At 31.6% G+C, this 12,883-nt stretch overlaps 1 protein-coding gene across 2 annotated transcripts in view; it reads left to right on the forward strand.

Moving 5' to 3' along the window:
• The first annotated feature begins 7,130 nt into the window (after nt 1-7,130).
• LOC118195624 (F-box only protein 32) overlaps nt 7,131-12,883 on the forward strand; it is a 165,634-nt gene continuing 159,881 nt past the window's right edge. For both annotated transcript variants that reach the window (XM_085825529.1, XM_085825530.1), the window contains exon 1: nt 7,131-7,377. In XM_085825529.1, coding sequence (XP_085681655.1) covers nt 7,265-7,377 — 113 coding nt within the window. In that variant the 5' untranslated portion in view covers nt 7,131-7,264. The remainder of the gene's footprint in view (nt 7,378-12,883) is intronic.

The following is a 12,883-nucleotide window of genomic DNA, read 5'->3' on the forward strand; positions in this document are numbered from 1 at the left end:
TGTTTTTATTATCCTTCGAGACACTACTAAATTTTGCAATACTTAGGAAATGTTATGTGCTTACTTGACAACAAATTTGATTAGAAATAAGAAACATAGTTTATAAATGATGTGTATTGAAATTACAATTTGCATGCAAGACACTACTAAGATAGCCGAAAAAAACTACATCTTCGCTGCACGTATGCAATTGCTTTGAATTCGAGCTGTTTGGAAATCAAGTATAATACACAAATCAAGTGGAAAGCAATAAAAATCAAAATTAAAATATGGAAATGTTCAATTGAAAATTCCTGGCAAATGTTAAAAAACATCCAAAATTCTCTTCAAATTCCATATATCTTTTATTGTCAAATAATTTTTTTTGAATTTGGTGACCCCCCGTCCAATTTGATCATGACTCCCAGGTTTAAATTTTGTAAAAAAGAATACAAGTTATCAATTGCATTTTGAAAAAAAAAAAATGATTTCAGACTTGTCTTCAACAGAACAAACAGCATGCAATAAATTATTTTCAAAAGTACGGGAAAGTGTGACTTATGTGAAAATGGATAAACATTGGCTGTCCAATGTGAAAAGTGAATTACGGTTTAATATGTTATGTCCATGGCTTGTGTATTTTGATTATCTAATTAAATACAAAATGATCCGTTCCTTCAAGCTTCTGCCAGAATAACTGCTATCAGATCTATCCCATTTCAGATGAACAGAAAGCAAGTGTATTCTTATTCAACAATTACAGTACTCTCGCATAATACTTACAAGGAACGAGTTAGGTTATTTAACTAAAGTGCAATCAATTTTATTCCTTATTTACATGAATGACGTATTACACAATGCTGTGTAGGCTGGTGACCTAGTGATGATGACTCAAAATGCATTTCTGCATTCAGGCATAAACTCCTTGTAAGAATATAACCATGCACTAAAATCCTAGCTTCAGCAGGTACATTTTGCTGTGCTATGCAATCTCTGTGGGTCCTAAATTCTAAACAAAAAACTTTTCCACTCCTCAATTCCAAAAATGTTGCTACTTGATAATTCTGTTAATTCCAAAATTTTCCTCACCTGCCATAACCACATTGGCTGTGGCCTCAGTTATCAAATGTTCTAACAAAGTCAAATATTGTAACGTTATTATAGACCACTTTCTTAAACTCTGGATCGCAACCCCCATCTATAGCAGCGAGTCGTAAAAAATTTTAGTAGTTTTGGTATTTCTTGAGCTTAATATAGTAATTTTACAATTACCCAATATTTTTACACAATCTATCTGAAAATAGATAAAGATAAGACAATACAGACAAAGAGAAAAACAAAAATGTTTCGATGCACTTTTTTTTATAGTGTAAATGTTCATTTTACTTGTTTCACGTGACGTCATTTCATCTGGTACTTAATAAAAATTTTGTTCTATGTCTTAAAATTAGAAATTAAAGTTAATGACCTAAGACTGCAACACTATCTTACAGTACAAGTGAAAAAATTGACAGTTTCACTCATGCACGTGTCGGATTTTCGCAATGCTCATGGGGTCCCACAAAATTTTCGTAAATATTTTGGTGTCATGAAAAAAATCTGTGATAAAAAAGGGGTCACGACTGGAAAAAAGTTTTAAGAAGCTTTGCTTTAGACCAATCACTTTACTGACGCCAACCCATTTTTTTGCCTGTTTTGTTTCTCAGCTGAATTATAAAAAGGAAAAAAAAAAAATAGTATAAAAGAACAAGAAAAACGAGGAATCCAGCCAACTTCAACATAATAATATCGTCAAGAGGAGGTATGTCAAATTTAATTACATTTTCTCTTCTAAAACAAAATCTTTGCTTTTCTGTATCCAGAATCAGCTGATGAACCATTTCAGTATACAGTCAAAAGTCGTTAATTCGGACACCCATAATCCGGAATGATCTATAATCCGGACCTCAAAGCTAAAAACTTTCTGCGCATGCGTCATGTTGACGCATGCGCGTAAGACCTTTACCGCTACGAATTTGCGTGTGCGTGTGCGCAAAATACGTTTACGAATGCGCGTTTAATGTATAACGGACGGGATAAGCTAAGCTAAAATTATCTAATTATCTATTTCAGTTAATGTTGCAGATTGCGTTGTTCCTTAATCTTCGAATTGGATCCGGATTATTATTTTTTGAAAACTGTTAGAGAAATTTTATAAAAGTAAGCTTGAACTTTCGATTATGTCAAATAGAATTTCCGATATATATTTACTAATATGTAAAGGATATACAAAGCGAAAGTATCTTTCGGAGTCCATTAAACAAAAAGTGGAATTGCTGCAAAAAATGGATAAAGGCATATGCTTTGTTTATCTAAACTTTAACGTCTGTTTATCTAAACTTTAACGTTTGTTTATCTTTAACGCTGCGGCGGCCTGCAATGAATTGGAAGTTGATCTGTCAGCACTATCCTTATCTTAAGGGCAGATGTTTTTATTTTATTTGACTTATAATTGCTTACTCAATGTAGTATTTCATGTCGATGTACTCAGTCTTTGATATGATTTAAATCAAATGCCTCCTCATTATAATTCGCTTCCGAGAGCGAAGAAAGTGACAGAGATTATTGAAAACGAAAAAATTTCGATTGACAAATTAGTCGGTATTCTCGACACAGCAATTATAGGACTTGAACAGCGGAACTTTGTAACTGAACAAGAAATTATGTCTGTTTATAGAATTAAAGAGAATGTATTATCACATAAAAAACGAAGCAACTTAAACAACTTACATTGAAAGAAATGTTTAAAAAAGTAAACAAATAAATATTAAGCTTTTTTTTGTAAATTTTGATACCCTTTAGATCATAATTGTTCTTTATTTCGTAAATTACGGTTTCATATTTTTAATTTTATAATTTCTGCATGCCATTTTACCAGATTTAAACTGATGATCTATAATCCGGAAAAATCGATAATCCGGAATCGCCGAAGTCCCGACGATTAACGACTTTTGACTGTATTTTTTTTATCTTAATAGTTCACCTGCAAATTCTGGTCCTCCTCAAAGCGAAGGAAAATCATTAAAAATATCTTCCAATTTAAAAATATTTTTATAATCTAAAAAGAATCTTTAAAAAAAATGAAAACATGTCCTTAAAAATGTAAAAAAAAATTAAAATCCTACAGTGGAAAATCTTTGAAAGTTCAGAAATAATGTTAACACAAAACTTTACTAGAACCTCTTATCAAACAGCAGTAGCAAAGGAAAATGGGGGGGGGGGAGACAAATCATTAAAAATATCTTCCAATGTAAAAAGATTGTACTAGTCTAAAAAGAATATTTGATATTCTACATTACAGGATTTTATCAATTTGAATTTTTATTCGGCTAATCTTTGGAATATGGTAACAGGTAGTTTGGCGACATTTTGGTAAAGGCGATAAAGGTTACTAGCTAGGACATGGATATAGTCAAGAGTATGCGCAATGCCATTTTTGTGCAATTCTGAGATGATTTTTTAAGTGAAAATAGGTCAACATGTACATGGATGATACCATGTATGTGCATTTCTTAAAAACGCGGCAAGCAGTGGGCGATTCTGCACTTTCTCCCAATTTCGCACCTAATCTTCGTCATGATTAAGCATTTTTGTTCCATAAAAGTTCTAGTATAAGTATAATTCGGCTAGCAGATTGTTGGAAAAAATTTTAAGTAAAAAAACAAGCCTTTATTCGTGAAAACAAAATGGCATCCAAAATAAAACTAGCAGGTTGCTGTAGCAGGGTTGGTCGCCAAAAATCGCGAAGTTGCCATAATCCAAAGATTAAACTTTTATTCTTTGTGAAAAATTTGGTTCTAAATTTCTTTCTTTATATATTTACTGATCAATTTTTAGCAGGATAATGCACGAAAATTTTCCTTTTAAAAAATAATTTCTATATACATAGTCCAAACACATCTGTATACAGTGGAATACGTTTAAAACGAAATATCAGTTAACACGAAATAATGCAACGGTTCCGACAAACTACTATGTATTTTCATGCATTTTTGTTTCTCTTCACACGAAACAAAAATCGCTTAATGCGAAAAGATATCCTTTCTGGGAAAGAACAAAAATATAGAAAATACCCGCATCGCAGGCGAGAATTGAGCAGGGTGTGAAATGAAAGAGAGGTAGTTATTATTTGATGCTAAAAAAGACAATGCAAAGAAAAATATCAGATTATTTTTCCCAAAACTCAATATTTTGTTTTTCAAAAAGCTTGAAAATTTTGTATTAAATTTCATTAAGTTCTTGAGGATGTTTTTTCGTTTCATTGATTTTTATTAAATACATACATATCACTGCAAATAAAATGTACTCTAATAAACTTATTTTTGTTGAATATATGTTTTTTTTTTTTTTTTTTTTTTTTTTTTCAATATTCCACAAAAAGTATTTCAGTCCCCTCAGTTTTGTGTTAAATGATTTTTACTGTATATCTATTGCACATAAATCCCTTTCTTACATAAAATATATATGTATGTACTATAAAATAACCAAATAAATTGTAAAGGAAGTTTAATTAACAACTATGAAATCTTAAAAAAGTAGTATGAAATTTATAATGGCAAACATTAAAATAGATGAAAGTAAATAAAATTTAAATTATAGAATTTACTTTATAAAATTAATAACAAGTGATTAATATATATATTTTAATTACTTAAAACATGGACGTTATTTGGGCAGAGATAGTTGGATATAAAATTACTACTTCAAATTTTCAGATTACTATTATTCACATTTAAAGTCTCAACTTGCAATCTTAATCCACTTAACAACCATTGCAAAAATCACCCGTTATCATATTCCAAAGATCAGCAGCATACATTTTTTTTCAAAATCATGCATATTAAATATTGGCTTTTGATAGTCAAGTTGATACAAATAAGATGAACTGTTTTTTATGATTTTTAGACTAGTAGTCTATTCTTCCATTCACTTACTTTTCTACAGTATTTCATTTTTTGTATGCTCGACTACCCAAAATTTCAAGAGCGGCTAATCTTTCGAATATGGTAACAGGTAGTTTGGCGACATTTTGGTAAGGCGATAAAGGTTACTAGCTAGGACTTTAGCAGTGTACATGGATAAAGTCACGAGTGTGCGCAATGCCATTTTTGTGCAATTCTGGGATTTTTTTAAGTGAAAATAGGTCGACATGTACATGGATACCGTGTATGTGCAATTCTTAAAAACGCGGCAAGCAGTTTGCGATTCTCCACTTTCTCCCAATTTCGCACCTAATCTACGTCATGATTACGCACTTTTGTTAATTAAAGTTCTAGCATAAGCGTAATTCGGCTAGTAGATTGTTGGAAAAAAATGTTGAGTAAAAAAAGAAAAAAAACATGCCTTTACTTCGTGAAAACAAAATGGCATCCAAACAAAAACTAGCAGGGTTGGTCGCCAAATTTTCACCAAAAAATTGCAAGTTACCATAATCCAAAGATTAACCTCAAGAGCTTACCTGATATTTTTTTAGTTGAGTTTTTACTGTACGCACATTTCAGTATTTACACCGTCAAAAGTGCACAGACACATACTTGAAGTGAATTTACTTTTACAGCTAAACACAGGAACTGGAAAACAAAAAAGTACTTATTTGGAGATTGTATTTCTTTTTCGTTCATGAAAATCAAAGTTTATTACACAAACATGCAAGCATGTATGGAAATTCTTAACACATTTAGTAATCCTGATAATTGATTACACATTTAGTAAATAAATCAGAAAATATTTTAATGTATAACAAATGAATAAAGTAGTTAAGCTTTCATAAAACAGAGCATAATACTACAGTTACTAAGATATTTAATGTTATAAAGTTAGGTAATTTAGTAAATTTCAGTTTTTCACCAAAGCAATGAAGTATTTCGATAATTATGAAGTTCCTCATATATCTTTATAGACAAACTTTATTGAAATTCTTCTTATTATTATTTAGTTCACATAGAGGCACTCCAATTCTTTCATATTCCTTGATCTGAAGTTTTCTGCAAGTGTTTTTTTTTTTTTATTAAAATTGCTGTATTGGCACACATACAATTTTTGTATAGTGGCTTCAGATGTGGATAAGTTTTTCGAACAATCTCGTTTGTTTTACTGTCGTCGCTGAATTTTGCGCTGAATTTTGCGACATTTACTGCCGAGTATCACCTTCCAGACTTTTCATACTGTTAATGTACATCAGCAGTGAATTATTCTCCTCTTTTCTCAAATACACTACGGCGATAAACAATAACCGTTCACTAAAGATTTTGCGTAAGTTTCCACTCATAATAATTTAAAGTGCTCAAATCTCACAATTAAAGCACCTAAACACACTATTCAGCAGAATTCTTTCGAAAGCGCGCCGTAGTAGTCAAAAGTGGGGTAGGCCGTCTTGCCCAGGTGAAACTAGTCGATATTTTCGTGACGTCAAAAATTCGAAAAGTGGGGTAGGGTTTGGAAATACGCCTCCCACTACCGCCTGTCTTATGGCAAATCGGCGTAAAATGCTTGTACCTGGGCTGATTGTGCACATGCGCTAACGTAGGTGGTGCCAATAGCCTCAGAGGCCACTGCGGCTGAAAGTACCGGTTCTCGTCCTATCTTCCATGATTATAGGCCCAAATCTACATAAAGTTGATTTCCCTTCTAAATGACCCGATTATTTTTTGATAACTTCATTGTAAATTTTCGAGATATTGTAAAAAATTAAAAACTGTGAAAATTGAATTTATTTTCTCAAACTCGCTTTTACAGTCTACCTAGAGTTTCAAAAAATATTTCAGAAAACTAATGGCCAATAACGTTTCACCTGGATAAAATCACTTGCCAATATTTCTTCAATTCCTTTTCCCTATGAAATCTTCCTTTCCCCTCTCTCTTCCATTCATCACGAAACGTTTACTTGTGATGACGAAATAAAATACTGTATCCGTCCTTGAAGCAGCCAAACGTAACCGCGAAAATAAACTCTGATTGGTTTGATAACACAAGCTAACTTTGTCGTAAATTGAAAATTTTCCAACTTTTGTCTTCCAGACCTCCAATTTAACTTTTTTGAAATCGTAATCGAATCAGTGACGTCATTATCAGCATGCGCTTTATGTTGTTAAACAACTCAACCACCACACATATGTTTTGTGACGTCATGCACGTCAACACAAACTCGCTCAAATGAACGTATAAAGGACGATAAACTGAAACAGTTCTGCGTAGTGTATGTTTAAAAGAATTAATATTTGTTGTTTGCTACAGTGATAATTCACACATGCCATTTTTAGGAAGAGATTGGAGATCACCAGGTGAAGCCTGGGTTAAAACATCAGAAGGTTGGGAACGAAAGAAAATCTTGGAATATAAAAGCAGTCATGGTCAGACAAGGTAAACAATGCATTTATTACAGAGAAAATATTCCTTTGTTACAGTTGCACAGAGTATTTTTCATTTGTGGGAAAGTTACTGCCTCATAAGTAGGCAGTATAATTTATATTGTCATTTATTACTAAATAATAAACAACCAGCTGCACTTTGTCTTTTGTAAACAAACCATAAATCTCAGTTGAGCTATTGATTTTTTACTTTTTGTTTACATATTATTTAAATCTGAAAAAGAAGGTTGTTCGTTTGGACAGTTTATTTAGAAAAGTTACATATTTATTTTTTCAGTTTATTTAATTTAATTTTCACTTAACTCCTGGAATTTTTATATTATGAGGTTTATCTTTCTTGATCTATTTAAATTTGTCGTGAAAGGTACTTTTTTTTATTCGTATGGTATTTTTCATACTTCCGTTTTGAAATTTTTTTTTTTTTTTTTTTAGTGGTAATAAGTTTAAAGTTGTTTCAAGTATTTGCAAAGAAGCCAGTTGTTGGTAGTCTAGAGTGATTTAATGCTTTTTAATTCAAAAGCATCCTTCAGTCCAGTACAAGGAGCAATGCAGCCAGCCTTTTATTTACTTGCTAAATATTTAATTTTACTTTAGAATATGAGAAAAAACTACTTTTATTCAAGTTTTGGTATTTATTAATATTTTTTTCTTTTACATGAAATTTATAAAACACTGTAAAGATATATCTAAATTTAAGTAATTGTATATGTATTTTCTGAGTTTTGGAAAGGAGGGGAGGGATGATGGTCTAGCAGTGGTGAAAGGGGTGAATGGGCAAGACAGGTTGAAAACCATCACTCTGCTTTATGTTCAACATTTTAAAATAATTCAAGAACTGAAAACTATTGCTGGAGTAATATTGCAGTTACTGTTTTTGAAAGATAGAAAATTTAAAGTAGTTTAAACTGCTAAATTCACTTCTTTTTAACACCAAGCAGTTTTTAACATGATGTTTTGAAAAAAAAAAGTGAATACTAGTCGCTGTCTTGCTTAATACATAATATTTAAATTTTCAGATTTTGTCAGTTAATCAGTCTTTTTTTTTTTTTTTTTTTCTTTTTTTTTTTCTTTTTCTTTTTTTGAGTTTCCTCATATATAAATTGTTAGGAGTTGGTCAAAGTTATGTTTCCCAAAACTACAATGAATTTAATTTCAATTAAGCCAGAAGATGATATTCATGTACAAAAGTCATCATTCGTTTTAATGCATCCATAATCAAAAATGGAGATAAATGTCATTTCGAATTTTTATAAGCTTAGCAGGAATAACCGAAAATGAAAATGTGAACAAATTGCAAAAATTTTGAAAAAATAAAAATAATAAATTTTAAAATCTTAGTTTTTATTAGATGACAGTTTTTTTAAAGGTTTCTGTAAATAGAAATCTTGATATGTTAACATTAAGTTACATTTCTGACACATAATTCATATGACAAGTAAATTAATAGATCAATTGCTTGGAATTTTTTATAAATCTGAAGCATTGTGATAAATAGAAAGATTACATAAGTATTAAATTATAATATATGGTTGCAAATGCTGAATATTTAGTAATTGTTACAATGCTTCCTGAATAGTGATATTTCCTGTTGTCCAAGCTTTTTTGAATAAAAAACATCGAAAGTAATCTTGTACTATTTGTGTAAAAAATCTTATTTAAAATGTCATATCAATTTTGAAATTTTACCACAGTTTGTATAAAAGTATATATGCTATTATTTTCACATTTAGACAATTCTACATAGCATTAAAGCTTCATAAAAATAATTTTTATCACCAACAGTTAACGCTTACTCACTGTAATTCATGTTCGAATTATCATGCTCATGCACAGTCTTTCCTAAGATATGTTCCAAAGAATTAAGAAATTGCATTGATATGTTTAAAACTAGTTAAACTGTTTCTGTATGTGGAAAGTAATAATGTAGCTAATAAAAGGTTAAAAAAAATAATTGTTAAATAAAAATGCAAATAAACATAAATCAAATTAGAAGAGAAATACACCAATGTAAAATTAAGCAAAATAGCAACATTAGTTTTTTTTTTTTTTTTTTTTTTAGAATTTGAATAAAACTATCTATTTTGAAAGCAGTCAGATTAAATCTCCAAGTTTTATTTATGTCATTTTCAGCAGCAAAAAAGGATTTTTGATCACCCCCCCCTCAAAAAAATCCTTTTTTGTCCTTAAGAAGAAAGAGAGTCTTGTGTTTGATCTCCCTGGAAATTGAGAATTTTATTCTCCCCCCCCCTCTTCCTGAAACAGAGTAATCTGTGTCTGACTACCTTCAAACCTGTGATAATGCTTTAATCAAAATCTATGTTGAACTAAGGCTGCTTTTTTTTAAACCTAATTTGAAGACTTAAATGATTTACAACATAATTCATAATTTTTACAAGATTTGCATTGTTTGCAAAATGTTCGTCATTAGCCAGCTATTTTTCAGCTTGAATTCTTTCTCAATCTGTCAAGGAATTCCTTTGACCCCAGGGGGGTATTTCATGCTATCTGAAGAGAACTGCTGTGGTATCACTAAATGTATTCCCTTATTTATATCTATTAAATATAATAATTAGTTGCATATTAATAAATATGTAAATAATATATATTTATTAACTTTAAACTAGAATTTATATGTGCTTTTGTAATATACTAAACCAAATGTTTCCTTTTTCATGAGTTATTTGAAATTCTTGACTTGAAAACCTTTAGGGTGGATAATAATCTATCATATTGTGAAATAAAAGTAAATTGGGGAGAGAAGTTGAAAACCATTAAATATATGAAAATTATTTTAAAATATATTAATTATGAAGAATGTCATGAGTTAATTTAGTCCTCTTGTGCAGTTTGCAGTATTTTCGTAAAATTTAATATTATTTTTTAATGATTTATTTTTACTTCAGTATCACTTGTATATATATTTCTATGGCAATGTAATTTGAAATAATAAGCTGGATTTTAAAAAGTAACTTCAGCATTATCAGTGAATGCCAGTATGTTAGATACATTGCTTTTATTGTTCAGCTGTGCAGAAACAAAGCTCAGGAATACACATAGCTGGGAGCCCGAGGTTATGCCAAATTTAGATTTTTGCTGATTTAAGATCATGAAAGAATAAAGTATTTATGTGTTGTGGCAACTACCTTAGTAGAATTCGCCAGATTTTGCAATGTGCCAAACTCTGGGAGCCATGCACATAACCACTTTTCAGGCAACCATTCATATATCAGTCCTTCAATTTAAGCAGCGTCGGTATTTTCATATGCGTTTTCTTATTTTAAGTTCCAACAGATTTTATAAGCAAACTGTGGTTTTTTTTTTTTTTTTTTTTTTTTTTTTAAATATGCGCTTGCGGAATTTGACAGCAATGGAAGAAACTTCAGTTAAATTTCTGCAGGAATACTGAATTTTTCCACAAAATGTCTACCGGGGAACAACCAAGAGATGCGTTTGGTAGATAGCCGGTGTTGCCGAGGTTTGCGTGATGAATCTCTTCAATTCTGTGATGTTTTTTAAGCGAAAACAGATCGCTGTGTACTTGGGGAAAATAATGGAGCAAAAAAATTGGTAAAAATATATTTACGGGTGTCCCTTGGCGATTTTTGGTGGTACATGGACACCGAGTTTGTGTAATTCTTTGACTTGTTATTTTGGCTGAAATCGCCGCTACACTGTACTGAACGTACTGTCACAGACAAGTCAAGGTGAAGTCTTAGAATCATGTACTCAGATATTTAGATGCATTTGACGTTGACATTATTTTTGTGAATAAATATCCGGTTTTAACGAAAGTTTCCCGCCATCGCAAATATCGTCTGCGCAAACAAATCACGTTGGCATGTTTAATCATATTTTGTTAAACGATTTCTGACATTTGAAAGAAAGAGACACTTGCTATAGAACACTGTGTTGTGAAATTTGTAATATATATATATATATATATATATATATATTGTCGTCATTAAGTACAAGGTGTCTGAAATGGAATTATCACGCTACCAGATTAGAACCATCATTTACTTCCAGTTCCGTTGCAAAAAGTTAGCTACAGAATGTCACGAAATCATGTGTATATCTTTAGGTACTAATGTTGTATCATAAGACACTGTGAAGGTTTGGTACTGAAAACTCAAAAACAAGGACTATGACATTCAAGAAGCAGAGCGTTCTGGCCAGCCTACTGATGTTGATGAGGCCCGCCTGCGAGAACGTGTGGAAGAAGATCAGTATGCAACCAGTCGAGAGCTTGCTAAGGAGTTAGACGTTAGTGCCGTGCCCATTTGTCATGCTATGCATCGCATAAACTTGATGTACAAGCTCAATCGCTGAGTGCCGTATGAGCTGACTCAAGCAGATAAGGATATATGTGTTTCAGGCCTCTACTAATTTGCTGGAATATTAATGGAAGGACAAAATTCTTGACCGGATCGTTACTTGTGATGAAAATGGATTTATTTCAACGACACAGGCCAAAAAAGGGGTTGGTCTGCGCCCGTCAGCAGCGTCGCAAAGCGCAGTTTGACTAACAAAAAGATCATGCTTTGCATGTGGTGGGATTGGCCGTGGTATTATCCACAAAGAGTATCTGGTAAAAGATAACAACCTAAAAGTAAGGTGTGCAGTGCGATGCTGGCCCGTGTTGATGCTGCTATCAAGGAAACCTTTTTTCGCACCTGCAGCTACATCTTGCTGGTGCCATCTTCCATTTTTCAGAGGACATCCGAAATGAGGTTGATCTGTTTTTGGACTCGCGACCACCAAGGTTTTGGGCCCGAAGGCTTTAAGAAACTACCAAAAAGTTGGCAGAAAATCATAAATTTGGCTGGCGATTGCTATTCACACTAAAGGTACTGCTTTCAAGTTTTTTATTCTAACTTTATTAAGAACGTATTTTGACGGAAAACTTTCGTTACAACTAGATATCTATCCATATAAAGCTAAGCTGATTTTCTGTTTTCTCTAACATCTAGATTTAAGGTGGTAGATAGTCTGTTGCGAAGTGCTGAAAAGAGTTATTACAAGATGTCAACTTCTTCCTAGAAAATGTTGTCAAAAATTAAACCTACTACAGTGAAAAAGTTTTCATATTTCTAGAAAGTGTAATTATTTAACGCTTACGCAATTTCATACTCTCAGTAAAATGCTTACGTAAAATTTGGAGGAGTATATTCATTTTCTCCACCAACATGATCTTCTAAGACATTACGAGATCTCTAGCTGGAAAATTCTAACTTGCAACAATTATACTCATGTAATCTGCTATTTGTGCGGGAATATTCGCTAAATGCTTTTGGTTGCAAGAAAATCGTCAACCAAGTTTGCTTTATGTTTATGCAGATATCATCTAACAAAAGTCAGATTTACATCACCTATTAAAAAAATTGTCTTATATTGGGTATAATATGTTTTAAAAACAGACACAGTTCCTCTGTCAAATATGGAAGTAGATACAGACGTATTAATGGACAATGGAGCAGCCGTATATGGAAATGCGCTTG

This window comes from Stegodyphus dumicola, chromosome 10 (assembly GCF_044657685.1).
Source record: "Stegodyphus dumicola isolate Sdum_Otavi_A_Nest chromosome 10, ASM4465768v1".
In the NCBI taxonomy this organism is placed as follows: Eukaryota; Metazoa; Arthropoda; class Arachnida; order Araneae; family Eresidae; genus Stegodyphus; species Stegodyphus dumicola.